Raw genomic sequence first — 14,839 nt, 5'->3', positions numbered from 1 at the left:
GAGGGGGGACAGGCGTTGTCCCAGGGGTCCCACCCACCGCGTCTCCCGCCATGCTGAGTAGGGAGGGAGGGAGAACACCGGAGAAAGGGGCGGGGGGGGGGAAGGACAGGTCAACCACTCCTCCCTGCTAGGCTGTGGGCAGGGGAGGAGGGTGCCAAAACGGGTGGGGCAGATAGGGGGACTACCAAGGACTCGGGGGGGGGTGTCAGGTACCAACACAGGATCGAATTCCGGCTCCTCTAGCTGCACTAGGGGAGGGGAGGGGGAAACAAGAGCAATGGGGGGTGCAGTGCAAGAGGGGCAACTGAAACAGGGGAGAGGCACAAGCGCACTGATAGAGCTATGGGCGCACGAGGGGAGGGGCTAATCAGGGTGAGGGGCCACGGAGGGAAGGTAGCAACCAGGCTGGGAGTGGGGCAGAGGGACCAAGGGGCTGGCTTTAGGGCTGGGGCAGGACAAACAAAGCTGCAAAGGGAGGTGGGCGGGGCAGGCAAACAAACTGAAGCGGGGGGGGGTGGGGCAGGGAGGCTACGAGGGGCAAATGGGGCAGGCAACAAGGGGCAAAGCTAGGGGGCCTGTTGCAGAGGGGCAGGGGTCAGTCCGGGGAAGGGGGGGGGTGCGTGCACCCACAAGCACTTGTGCAAAGTCAATGGCTGGCTGGCTGCTGCTGGAAGCCCAAATGGTGGCAATAGGGCGTGGCAAGCCAGGCGAGCAGCTGGGTCCCAGAGGCAGGAGCAGAGGCAGATGGTAAGCAGCCTGCGGGGGTGGTGGAGGGGGCAGCGGTGGTGGTGGGGGGAGGGGGGGGGACACAGATGGACCAGGGGGCAGGCTCCACACCACACCCCCTGTGTCCCCACAAACACAGTCTAAACCCCCACCACTAGAGCACAGTTAAAGGGTTACTCAGTCTTTGGGAGCCCCCTCCACAGTGGTCTTCGGTGTTCTGTGCGCTCCCCAGCAGCCGGTGGTCTTTTCAGTCCTCTTCTCCCTCCTCCTCCAGGCTCCAGCAGCTCCCCAGGACAAACACAGCTCCAGCAGCAGTAGCAGCAGCTCCTTCTCTAGCAGCCCCAGTGGCTAGGCAGGAAGGACCCCCCCACAGGTGGCAGCTGTAGTGGTGGTGGTGGGGTCCTGGCTTCTCCCTCCAGAGGTGGGGGAGTGGGGGCTGGCCAGCAAGGCCCCCCCCACCCCTCACTCACCCACTCAGCAGCAGTTGCAGCAGCAGCAGTCCTGGGAAGAAGCACTCCAGCCAGCAGCAGCAGCCCAGGAAGGGAGAAGGAGCTCCAGCCAGCAAGGCAGCCAGAGAAGGGGGAGCCCTCCAGCCAGCAGGGCAGCCCAGGGACACAGAGAGGGCCCTGTAGCAGGGTGGACCCCACTCCTGCCCTGAGGGGTTTAAAAGTGGCCTGGCAGGGCTTGAGAGCTGCTGCTCTAAAAGCTGGGCTGATTGAGGGAGTGGCTGCAGGTGAGGCCACGCCCCAAACTGAGCCACAGCTGGCCCCTATAAAAGGCCAGGGAGGCCAGAGGCCCAGACAGTCTCTCTCTGCATTCAGAGGGAGAAGGGCCTGGCTGCAGGGAACTGAGACAAGGTACCTAGGGTGAAGCAGGGCTGGGAAAGGCTGAGGAGCTGGGCAGCTCCAGCCTAGAAAGCCCCAGGCTGCGGCCTAGCGAAGGGCCAACAGGTACTAGGGGTTGCAGAGGGCAGCCCAGGGGTAGGCCAGGGCAGCAGGTCCAAACCCCTTTGCCTGTGATGAGTAGGGTGATACTGCAGTCTGCCCCAGAGTGTGGGGCTAGACAATGACTGGCAGTAGCCAATACTGAGGCAAGGTGGGGATAGAGGGTGGGGGTTCCCCAAGGAGGGGAAACCCAGAGAGAAAGGGGTTACTGCCAGGGGCAGCACCCCATGTAAAAGGGCACCGGGTCCAGGGAGGGACACGGGGGCCAGAAGACAGGCGGATCACCGGCCAGCAGAGGGCGCTCCAGCGCTGGACAGAGCTAATTCCCGGAGTTACCAGCAGGAGGCACCGCAGGGGTGAGTCTGACCGGTCTACAGAGGGGTAAACTGCTCTATGCAACTCTTTAGGGTGTCAACAGCTTCTGGGGCATGGCAGTGAAGGGACTCCTTTTGCTGCCCTGGCTCTCCTGAGGGGAGTGGGGGGAACCATCACTTCAAGTGGTAGTGGAGTCCTAGGGGGTCTAGGGCCCCAGCTTGTTTTCATGTGTCCCTGGTGGCACATGCAAAGGGGGAGGGGTTGGCATGCTCTCTTGGCAGGGATTGACCTGCTGGGTTAGTAGGCCCTGCAGAGCCACCCCTCCCCCTTGCATGCCCATGGCCCCTCAGACCCAGAAGGCAAATGGGGTGGGGCTGATAATTGCCCTCCCCATGGAGCCCTGGGTGTGATGTTTTTCCCCTTCTACCTGCCTCCTCTGTTGCATAGTGAGGGAGAGGAGATGGCCCAGGTTACTTCCCTTCAGCCTCAGCCATCACATCTGAATCGAGAATTCCCGGTTTATTTCATAAGCCATGGCTGGGTATTTTCCCATGGGACCTCTCCAAGGGGTGTCAGATCCACCCCACCCACATCTTAACCGTAGCCTGCAGCTGGTGATTCATGGAGATGTCAGGATTTCAGTCAGCTTTACTGCTGCCAAGAGGGGCAGATCCTGCTCTCATATCCACCAGCCAAGGGTGTGCTGTCCTTAGCACTCTCACTCTCACCCACTGAGCCACAGCCAGAGAGGAAGGTCATTTTAGAGAGATCTTTATTGCGCTCTGTATGTTTCAGCCACGTAGTTCTGAGAATAACAATGTGAGGTGGATACAGCGATATTGCTCTAGCTCTTTTGGTGATAGTATTAGCAAAACACACTGGGAAAGAGAGCTTTAAGTATCTGAGAAACTGCTGTACAGTACCCTGCCCTTCATCTATAGAACAGCTGGCTCAGCCTGCCCTTTCCCTATAGAACTGCTGGACTGTTCATAGGTGCCTGGGACAGCAGGAGCTATAGCCCATATCCTGGTCTCTCCCCTGCCCCCAGTACATGTGGCAAAGTTCTGATGTCATATCCATGGCAGTACAGCTCAGTTACTCACTCTCCCTCATCTCTTGTCTTCCCAGCTCTCTTCCTCCCCATGCACTGGGGGCGGGAAGGGGGGGTCTGTGCTTAGCCCCATTTGGACATGAGCATGAAGAGATGATTGGGGGTCTGGGCTGTGATTTTTTTCCCCTCTCACTTTTACAGTGGTATAACTCAGTGGGGCAGGTTCTCAGCTGATCTCCACAGAGCTTTGACAATTGACACCAGCTAAGGATCTGACCCATTAACTTCATGGGAAAAGTGAGTCAAGGATCAAGTCAGTTATATGGTGTAACTGATTCATCATGTGTAGGATAGGAGGATAATTGTGATTGAAGGGCCCAATACTGCAAAGTGCTGAGCACGCCCTGCAATACACTGAGCATCCTTGTCTCAAGGGCATTCAGGGGACTCAGATTCTAGCAGGATTGGGCCTTTTGGGGAAACAAAAGAAATAGAAGTGTGGAAAAGTTTCAGAATACTCACACATGCACCTCAGTCTAAAGGTCAGTGCTGGAAGCCCAGCCTCTGCCTCAGCTCAACCATATGCTCATCCTCTGCTACCTACAAAGCATAGAATCATAGAAGATTAGGGTTGGAAGAGACCCCAAGAGGTCATCTAGTCCAACCCCCTGCTCAAAGCAGGACCAATCCCAACTAGATCATCTCAGCCAGGGCTTTGTCATGTCACCATCTAGTGGTGTGAACTGCACCAGCTACCCCTGCCCCCGGTGCAATCCAAAGAGGGCATCTCAGGGCAGCAATAAGAGAGGACACTGGCTGAAGGACAGCTAAAGGGGTTTGCTGTGGGTTGGGTCCATCCTTCCTTTCCCTCTTCCCACAGATCATGATCATCTCCTTATAGTCATCTCAACTGGCTGCTCCCCCAGAGACTAGCATGGTTTTCCATTCAGCCATTCACCCTTAGCCCTGGTCTACACACAGCCCCGGGTTCGAACTAGGGTACACGAATTCAGCTACGTGAATAACGTAGCTGAATTCGAACTACCCTAGTTCGAATGACTTACCCGTCCAGACGCCGCGGAAGCGAACTCCGCGGCTCCAAGGTCGACTCCGCCAACTCCTCCTGCCGCGGTGGAGTACCGGAGTCGACCGCGGCGCTTCCGGAGTTCGAACTATCGCGTCTAGATCAGACGCGATAGTTGGAACTCCGAGAAGTCGAACTCGTCGCGTCGACCCGCGTGGTAAGTATAAACGTACCCTTAGGCTCTTATTAATATGAAGATGGTATTCTAGAATCATAGAAATGTGGGGCTGGAATGGACCTTGAGAGGTCATTAAATTGAACCCCTTGCACTGAGGTCAAGTAAACCTAGACCATTCCTGACAGGGGTTTGTCCAGCCTGTGCTTAAAAATGTCCAATGATGGGGATTCCACAACCTTCCTTGGTAGCGTGACCAGATGTCCCAATTTTATAGGGACAGTCCTGATTTTTTTTTTTTTTAGTCTTTTTCTTATATAGGCTCCTATTACTCCCACCCTCTGTCCTGATTTTTTCACACTTGCCGTCTGGTCACCCTATCTCTTGGAGCCTGTTCCAGAACTTAACTCCCCTTATAGTTAAAAGTCTTCCCTTATGTCTAACCTAAATCTCTCTTACTGCAGATTTAAGCCTATTACTTGGGGGGAGGGATAGCTCAGTGGTTTGAGCATTGGCCTGCTAAACCCAGGGTTGTGAGTTCAATCCTTGAGGGGGCTATTGGGGGATTTAGGTGGAAATTGGTCCTGCTTTGAGCAGGGGGTTAGATTAGATGATCTCCTAAGGTCCCTTCCAACCCTAATAATCTATAATTCTGTTTTTTTTACTATCCTACCTTCTGAGGACATGAAGAATAATTGATCATTGTCCTCTTTATAACAGCTCTTAACCTATCCGAAAGGTCTTGCTTTGAGCAGAAGATTGGACTAGATGACCTCCTGAGGTCTCTTCCAACCCTAATCTTCTATGATTCTATGAAAACTGTTATCAGTCCCCACCCCCCCTCTATCTTCTTTTCTCATGCCCAGGTTTTTTACCTTTCTGCATAGGGCAGGTTTGCTAAACCTGCAATCATTTTAGTTGCTCTGCTCTAGACTCTCTCCAATTTGCCAAATCTTTCTTAAAGTGTGGTGCCAGAACAGAACACAGTGCTCCAGCTGAGGCCTCCCCAGTGCTGAGTGCCTTCCACATGACACTCCTGTTTGTCCACCTCAGAATGATGTTAGACTTTTCACAACTGCATCACACTGACTCATATTCAATTTGTGATCCAGTATAACTTCCAGACCCTTTTCAGCAATGACTGTCTAGCTAGTTATTCCCCATGTTGCAGCTGTGCATTTGATTTTTCCTTCCTAAGTAAAGTACTTTGCACTTGTTTTTATTGAATTTCATCTTGTAGATTTCAGGACAGTTCTCTTAATTTTTCAAGGTAGTCTTGAATTCTAATCCTGCCCTCCCAAGTGCTTGCAACACCTCTGAGCTTTGTTTCATCTGCAACTTTTATAAGCATCCTCTTCACTCCCATTACCTGTCACTAATGAAAACATTGAATAGTAGTGAATCCAGGACTGACCTCTGCAAGACGGACCACTGCAGGGCAACAGTAAACATGCCTGTCCAGTTTGACAGTGAACCACTGATAACTCCTTTGAGAATGATCTTTCAACCAATTGTGCACCCACCATATAGTAATTTTATCTAGACCACATTTGCTTATGAGAATGTCATGTGGGATGGTGTCAAAAGCCTAACTAAAATCAAGATACCATGTCTACTGCTCCCCCATGCATCCACTAGGCCAGTAACCCTCTCAAAGAATGAAATTAGGTTGGTTTGGCATGATTTGTTCTTGGTAAAACCATGCTGGCTATTCCTTACAATCATATTATCTTCTAGGAGCTTACAAACTGACGGGGTAATAATTTGAAAGGAAGCACCTGATTGGTTGATGAAGGTGCCAGCTGTTCAGCCATCTGGTATTACCATTCAGAGGTGAACTTAGCTCCCCTAATGAAGGTAGATGAAAGGATGCTTTTGGCTTCTACCTGAACCAAATCTCTGTATCTGTTCCAGGGTTCACCCATCATTGCACACTGTACAGCTAATAAAAAATAGTTTAAAGCTGGGTCATGCCAGATAGGGGTTATTGCACCAGTGTTGCCATTAATCCTGAAACAGCACAATCATTCCAAAGATGAGTTGAAATCAACCCCTGCCTGCAGATCTGAACACCTTAGACTTGCAGGTGGAGTTGGGATCCTGAATCAGGTTTCCCAGCTGGCTTGTTTAATACAGTTGGCTGAACCAAGCACCTGTTTCTGAATGCCACCAAACTAGGGGGTGAAGGAAGATTTGAAAGTCACATCTGGGTTCTGCATCTCAGCCCCAGCTTTGATTAGTGCCTCAGACAGCTCCCAGCAGCTCAGTGCATGCGTGACACTATGTCAATATAAATGATACAGAAATACAAAGAAACCCTTTGGCGTTTCCCTTAACAGTAAAGGAAAATGACTAAACAGAGCATGTAAGCCCAGAGATGTGACTCCAGAAGAGTGCCTCCATCACTGCTCCCCATCCCTGCAGGAACACGGTAAATGATCACAAGCTTTTCTCCAGCCTTGGAGGAATTGGCTTGAGCTTCCTTGTTGCAGTGTTTGGCTCCAAGCTTACTGGTTGCGAGATTGTTTCTGAACAGATCTTCCACTGTGTTCTCTGAATTGGCCAATGCCATGTTGACAGAGACCTCGCGAGTACCAACCTCATTGGTGGCCAGGCAGGTGTAGGTCCCTTCCTCTTGCTTGCTGAAGTTGGGGATGACCAGGGTACCATTCTTGAAGAGCAGAAAGCTCTCTGCATTCTGCTTGGAGCCCCCAGCAGATAGGTCATTCCCATCTCTTTCCACATTGGGCCCATTTATCTCAGTTCCTTGGCTAGAGGTCTGGATCTTCCATCTAATCTCTGGCTGGGGGCTGCCTGTGACGCTGCAGTGCAGCATGAGCATGAGCCCATCATACACCACGGTGTTGTCCAGGTTGGGGTGGTACGTCAGCTGCACAGAGGGAGGTGTACATTGAAGTTTAGGGATCTTCCCCAGGGGGATGCCTCTGAGGCTTTCCGGGGCTGCACAGCTGATGGAGTCCCTCTTGGGGATGGAGATCAGGGTGTTCTCAGCCCAGGTCTTCAGCCACAGGAGCCTGCATGTGCAGTTCAATGGGTTATTGTAGATCTGCAACTGGGACAGTGAACTCATGGCATCAAAAGTGCCCTGGGCGATGGTGGTGAACTTGTTGTCATTGATCCACAGGGACCTCAGGTCTTTCAGGGTGTGGAAGGCCTCCCAGGGCAGCTTCACAAGCTGGTTGCTGTTCATCTTCAGCAGCTGCAGGGCACTGAGGTTGTACAGATCCCCCCAGGGGAAATCCACAAGCTGGTTATGGCTGAGGTCTATGTTTTTCAAATGCAGCAGCCTGGCAAAGGTGCCTTCCTCAATGGCACAGATTTCATTGTGCGCCAGCCACAGTGACTGTACCTGGGTGACATCCAGAAAGGAGCTCTGCTGTAGGGAGGTGATCTTGTTGGCAGACAGGGTGAGGGTGGTCACATTGGAGGGCAGCCCTGCGGGAACCGCCTGGAGACCTCTGTAAGCACATTCTGCTAGCTGGCGGCCATATTTTTTTTCTACACAAGTGCAGGGCTCCGGGCAGCCCTGGCTCACCGCAAAGAAAGTTGCAATCCACAGGCAGAGAAATGGACTCATCATTTCTCCTGTGGATAAAGAGACCAAGATTGGCACAAATTATTTTGCTTGCATCTTTTCTCTAAGACCTCACTGCTTCTCTCCTCTGGACCAGGGGCAGCTCTAGGCATCAGCAAAACAAGCAGGTGCTTGGGGTGGCAAATTACCAGGGGCAGCATAATGTTGGGGCCCCAGCTCAGACCTGAGGCAGTGTCCTGGGCTGGATCCTGACCACCCTTTGTTCTCTGACCGGGTGCCGCCAGGGCTGTGTGGCAGGGCAGGGGGAGCCGGCTCAGTGGGGAGTGTGTCCCTGCCGCTCTCCCACGAGCAGTGGCCAGCCCCCCTCAGGCAGGAGCGACAGCTAGGCTGGGTAGCCGTCCAGCAGCGTGACTTGGTCCGATCAGCACGGACCACATGAGCTCTTAGGTTGGCGCTGATGTCCTGCCTATGCCAAGGCCTCCGGTGCCCAGCTCACACAGCGCCCAGCTCACTCTTTGGCCAGCCCAGTGAGTAAATGAGTACGCTAGTAGGAAATTGTTTTATTTCACTAACTACAAATTCTCTTGTTTCACTTTTTTAAATTTTAAACAGTCAAAAACAAAACAAAAAAATTGCAAAGTACAAACATGTAAAAGCCCCAAAAAAGGGGGGGAGCCAATTTTTTTTGCTTGGGGCGGCAAAAAACCTAGAGCCGGCCCTGCTCTGGACTGCAGGTTGGAGCAGCATTTTCCCCTCTGGTTTTTATTTAGCCAATCAACCCAAGGAACAGCAGATTATTACAATACCACACATGGCTAGCTATAATTGTGGGATAAATGTGATGAAAAGAGGATTTAAATCTGATCTGAATAAGGTATTTACATTCTAACAATAACAGATCCTTAGAATCCATACATATTGTAGCTCCTAAATAACTGAAGATCTGAGCTTTACGTTGACTAAGCCCTAACACAACAGGGCAGCTAGGGTCCCCTAGCTGCCACTGAAGTACAAATAGTTAATAATACATAGAGCAAAATCAGCTCAGATTTCCCTCTGCTCCAGTTTCACAAGCGGACTTGGATATCTTTTTTCCTACATGCAGTTTTAGCTGCTACCTTCTTTCCCTCTCCTTATCATTTATAAGCAGATTTTTGTTGGCAAATATATATATATCTGCGATGTCATGATTACTGTAAGGCAGTGGTCCCCAACCTTTTTCATCTGGCAGGTGCTGGACGACGAGCCACCAAGGACCATGGCCGGCGGACGAGCATCTGCCAAAATCCCCCCGAGAAGCAGCAACATCAATAGGGTCACCGCCAAAATGCCACTGAGAAGCAGCGTCATCCAGAGGCGTCTGCTGAAATGCTGCCGAAGATCAGCAGCATTTCGTTGGTGATGCCTCTGGATGATGCTGCTTCTCAGCGGCATTTCAGCGGATGCTCATCCGCTGGACAGTACACAGGCACATATAGATGCCCCGGCAGGCGCCATGGTGCCTGTGGGCACACTGCATCGGGGACCACTGCTGTAAGGTTTGCAAAATGATTTTGGATAATGCAAAAGACAGGGCTGATTTGACAAACTGTGAGACAGCGTGAGATCAAGAAACCCATTGAATCTTATGCTATTATCACAAGATGGGTGCGAGGAGTTGGCTCCAGTCTGCATCTCTCTGTTGGAGAGAGAAATGTGAAAGAACAGTAAAGATTTCACATTAATCTGATGGCATTTTCTGCTCTAGTCGATGCATTTCTGAGCCTGGCAGAAGGCCTGGATGCAGAAGGTCTGACTACACTAGGAACTAGGCTGTGATTTTTCTTCCTCACATACACATACTTGTGCTAGCTCCATGAGAGCTAGTGCAAGTATAAATAACAGCGTTGCCATGGTGGCACAGGTAGCAGATGCAGAAGCATGGCTTAGCCGCACTGAATACATACCCACCAGTTTCAGTCAGGTTTGTACCTGGCATGGCTCAACCCATGCCTCTGCTGCCACTCCTCATGCTACCGCAGCTACGCTGCTATTGCTACTCATGCCAGCTAGATGAGAGCTAGTGTGAGCATGGCTACACAAGTAGGGGAATCCCACCATTAGCTGGTTGTGTACATGTTGCAGCGGCCCAGCTAACTGAAGTGCCCCTACATAATGAAGTGAAGTTTCTACCAGAGATGGGCAGGACATTTTTCTCAAAACAGTTTTTTTTTCCATGAAAAATGTCCTTTTTGTCTAAATTTACACACAAAGGGATCTTGATGAAATTTGTTTAGGAAAACCCACAAAACAAAACATTTTGATGCTCTTACATAGCACTTTTCATCAGTAGTGCTCACAGTGCTTTACAAAGGAGGGCAGTATTATCCCCATTTTTACAGCTGGGAAAACTGAGTCATGGGGTGGGGCCATGACATGCCCAAGGTCACCCCGCAGGCTAGGAGCCTGTTGCAACATTTTCGGTATGAAATGTTTTGATTTTTTTCATTCAGAATTACTTTTTGACATTATATTCTTGGGTGGGGGAAGAAGGGTTGTATAAAATAAAATTTTAAAAGGTTGAAATTGGAATGCAATGACTTTGGCACGAATTTCATTAAATGGGAAATTTCTTCTTTTGTGTTTTTCATTTCAGAAGGGAAAAGATTTTCACATTGTGGAATTTCCCACAAAAATGGAAATTCCAGTTCCCCGCCTCCCTCCACTGGTTACACACTCGTAACCAAAATATCAAAGACAATTAAACTAGCAAGGCTCTGTAGCAGTACAAGCCTTTGCCATTTTGAATCATTTCTTTAAAAATATAAACACTGCCTGAACAAAAATCAGCACTAAATGGCCAAACCAGGGTCCATGAGCAGAAGAGTCTTTTGTGAATGGACGCTCTGCCACTGCTGGTGTATGGACTCGTTAGGTCAGGGGTCAGCAACCTTTCAGACGTGGCGTGCTAAATCTTCATTTATTCACTCTAATTTAAGGTTTCACGTGTCGTTAATACATTTTAACATTTTTAGAAGGTCTCTTTCTATAAGTCTATAATATATAACTAAACTATTGTATGTAAAGTAAATTGGGTTTTTAAAATGTTTAAGAAGCTTCATTTAAAATTAAAATGCAGAGCCCTCTGGACTGGGCAGTATGAGTGCCACTGAAAATCAGCTCGCGTGCCACCTTCGGCACATGTGCCATAGGTTGCCTACCCCTGCCTTAAGTCAACTCCTGCATACAAGCATTAGGGTACTCAGGCCAAAACTGCTACAGAAACAGAGTAGCAAATGCAATGATCCTCTGCTCAAACACCCTGCTCCCCTGCACAGTGTGATTGAGTCCCAGTGAATCTATGCTGGGCGTGGTCCCTCCAGTCTCCAGGGGGCTGCATTCCAGCATAGAGAGTTTGTGTGGAGCCCCCTACGTTGCCTCTCCTCTACCTGACCCCCCCCTGCAGTGGCTTTTCATGCCATATGGAACCTGGCTGTGTACGGAGCCCAGGACTGACCCTTTACTTTCTTGTCAAAGGGCCCGATCCTGTAGACTTTCCTGGGACAAAATTAATGCACTTCTGTGGGTCTGTAGCCTAAGGAAGAATTGTGGGTTCAGACCTGTCTGGGATTCCAAGTCCCATGTTCACATGTGATAAGTAGCCTACCTGTAAATGCTGGTGGGGCTAGGCAGTCTGTTGCAAGGTGTATGTTAGCCCAGGCTGAAGCGCTGCTCAGTTTCTCAGGCTTGGGCTAAGAGTACAACTGGTCACAAATGTTTGTGTCCTGTCTTTGCTTGACTGTCCAGCGTTAGATAGTATATTGCAATCTGCCTAAGAACCCACTAAGTGGGGATGTTCCCAGAGTGTGTGTGTAGGGGGAGGGGATTGGAAGCAATATTTGGAACATGGCTGTATTGCTTCAAAACCTGGCTTTTGTCTGCTTCCCATTTCCCATCCCCCTTTCCACTTCCTAGCCTCCCACAGCTCAAGCCTTATGCTTTGCTCAGCTGTTAAGAATGTGTCTGGATGTTGCTGTTGGTATTTGCCTCTCCAGTCCTGGCCTGTGGATTTTTTTTTCTCCGGCCCCTTGGGCCAAGAAGAATGCTTTCTTCTAACATTCAGTGCATCTACTCCTCTGCCCAATCTTGCCAAGAGGATCCTGAGGAGTTTGCAGGTACAGTACTTGATAGCAATACAGGGCTCCACCCAGCTCAAACAAACACAGCCCTGTGCTTTCCTCAGGTTTTGACAAACATGACTTTTTAAAATTGAAACATCCATGGCTTCAGTTTCCAGTAAATAAAGTCTCCCTGTTCTGCAGGGGAGTCAGAGACCTGGCTTTAAAGCCACAAGGACAATTGATTTCAGGCTATTGTAGGGCCCGCATATCAGCTTATCAAACAGTTCTCCCCTACCGTTGGACCTCTATCAACATCAGCCCAAGTAATGTTGCTCAGCGAGTCCTACTCAGAAATGATCTTAGAGGCAAGATTTTTCTGCAGATAAATGGGCCAGTGTTTCAAATAATTACCTGGGAACAGAAAGTTAAATGCTAATACTCTTATTTAAATGTAAAGGCTCCCATATTGATCACTTAAAAGGTAGACTGTTACCTCTTTTTGCTGCTTCCCCTTCTGGCTTCCAGAGCAAATCAGTTCACGGCAAACTCTGTAAACATTGTTCTGGGTCCTGTCAGAGTCACACAGTCCAAAAATGTTGTTAATAAAAATACCCACACAACTCTGCCCTGGCAAAAGAAGTGCCAAAGAAAGCACAATCACCTTTTGTTGGTTGCATGCCTCAGGGAGAAGCAATAGTCTTTGCTATTGGTCCTACAACAGTTGTACCCTTATTCCTGGTGTATTTACAAACAGAGTTTATTTGCCCAAGTGTTGTCTTTGTGGATATATGGGTAGGGAGGACTAAAAACACTTTTAAATGGAAGTGATGTCCTGTGAACCAGTTGAATCACTGCTCCTCAACTGACATATTTTTTTTTTCTTCCCCTGGCAGTTTATAGTGCATAACATTTCAGTGTCCCACCAGGCTCATCCTGAAGACATAACTGAACAATTTATTTTCAGCAGCAAGGACCTGCCTTTCATAAGGGACTCTAGAAACTTAAATGGAAAAAGATGCCAAATTATTTTTCCCCTCCTCTTCTCTTGTGATACAGCTAGGAATCTCTTAAAGAAACAGTAAATGGCAAAACCAGCTTGTTATGAGAATTCAGGACTCCGAGCCTCTGAGCTGCAACTTCCACTTCCAGGGCAGATGTTCAGTTGATTTCTCTTTCTCTTCTCCCCCCGCCCCACCCCCTTTTTCTTTTTAACAGCACCAACCCACTTAAAAATCTGTATTTTTCCATGCTCTGCAATCTGAAGGAAAAATAACTCCAGGATTTTTTTAATGAATAACTGACGAAGCAAAACTCTTAAATGGCCTAGTCCCCATTCTGAATTCCTAGTACGAGGTAGCCAGTGCAGTTCTGCTATGAAATATATAAATTCTCCTCTTTGCCTCTGCTACTGATTTAGTGGCCAAAATGCCTGAGTCTGAGCCATACTGTCAGCCATAAGTTAGCCCCTCTTCAGATCAGTAGCCAAGAACTCTATACATTAAGTTCTGAAGAGCTGATGATGCCCCTGGAGAAATCTTAGACATGCAGGGCCAGATTCTGTGATCTGGCCCAATGTAAGTTACATTTCCCTGCAGTGGCTGAGCCCTTTGCACTGAGTGGGGGATTTGCCCTGGGAGAAACCAGCTTGTGGTTCCGTATTCACTCTCCCTTGAGTTTCTTGCCATAGTGTGAGCAATTTTAACTCCCTCTGGGACCCACTTTTAGGAAGGCTACTTTTGGGAGGCAATAAATTAGTGTGCTACGTCAACTAGCCTGTGGAACTCCTCACCACAAGTTATCACTGAGCCCCAAAGCTTGCCAGGATTTCAAAAAAAAAAAGTTGAGCATTTCCCACAAGTAGTAATGGGAACAATCATGGTTACAATAGCTAGGATAAAAATATAAGGGATATAAACCCTCATTCATTAGCCAACTATTAACAGCTAGGAGTCAGGAAGACAGTTCCCCTATGGGCAGATTATTTCATAATTGTTCACTATGGATTTTGTTCACCTTCCTTTGAAGTATCTGTCTGGATGCTGTCAGACAGGGGACTGGAAATGATGAAAGACTGGTAATTCACAACTTTTAGAGATAGAAAAGACCTGCTAAACTGTGTTCATTCCCAGGAAAGGGCAGATTAAAGTCCAATTTCCATTACTGGCACAGGTCTGAAGTGAAACAGAACCTATGCTGAACTCACATGGTGCTGTACAAGCAAGGTAATAAAAATGTCTAATGTACAAAACTCTAGCAAGCAGCTAGGTACAATAAATAAATAATAGCTAGGAGCTTCCATAAGCAATGATGTGTACACCAAAATGGCTGCTATGGCATCACCATAATGTAGTTGTTGCAGACAACATAGAAATTCAATAAAGTAGTGAGGTACCTGATCTTTGTATAACACTCTATCCAGGGTGTAGCAGATAAACATACAAACCCTCCAACATGTATCATACTGTGGTGGGGGTGGTAAAGCGTTCCTAACCCCACCCATTGTTTGCTGTATGCCTTGAAGCATGAGGATTGATAACCCTTGCCATTTTAATCCTAGCTAATGCAGGCTTAGACACTGTTCTTATAGTATCAATGTTTAATGTGCCAGAAACCTTTCTGTAACTTTACAGCAAGCTTGAGTCCTACCAGTGTACAAACAAACTGCACAAGAAATGAAAAGACTTCTTTGAGCCAAAAGCTTCCATGAAGTCACTGTAGCTATAGGAACCAGGGATGTAGGAAAAGCAGCAAGGCTTTGGCCAATTTTGGTTTTTGCTAGCCAGAGTTGTAGGATTTCATGGAGCAATGCAGCTGATTGTTGATCCACTTATGGCCAGATTCTGGCACAGGTCTGGTGTAAATGAGAGGCAAACTTGGCCCATGCTTTCTCAGGTACTGCACTTATGCACATGCTTATACACAAGCCTCAACAATACACATGTACACAA

The 14,839-nt window shown here is 48.8% G+C and overlaps 1 protein-coding gene across 1 annotated transcript; it reads right to left on the bottom strand.

Moving 5' to 3' along the window:
- Positions 1-4,517: 4,517 nt before the first annotated feature.
- Positions 4,518-12,466, bottom strand: LOC123343558 (immunoglobulin superfamily containing leucine-rich repeat protein-like). The gene is made up of 2 exons (XM_044978688.1): positions 12,385-12,466; positions 4,518-7,841 (listed from the first exon to the last, which is right to left on the bottom strand). The coding sequence occupies exon 2, from the start codon at positions 7,834-7,836 to the stop codon at positions 6,568-6,570; it is 1,269 nt and encodes a 422-aa protein (XP_044834623.1). The 5' UTR covers positions 7,837-7,841; positions 12,385-12,466; the 3' UTR covers positions 4,518-6,567.
- Positions 12,467-14,839: the final 2,373 nt, after the last annotated feature.

Source organism: Mauremys mutica, chromosome 11, assembly GCF_020497125.1.
Source record: "Mauremys mutica isolate MM-2020 ecotype Southern chromosome 11, ASM2049712v1, whole genome shotgun sequence".
In the NCBI taxonomy this organism is placed as follows: domain Eukaryota; kingdom Metazoa; phylum Chordata; order Testudines; family Geoemydidae; genus Mauremys; species Mauremys mutica.
This window is presented reverse-complemented; position numbering and strand designations above follow the sequence as displayed.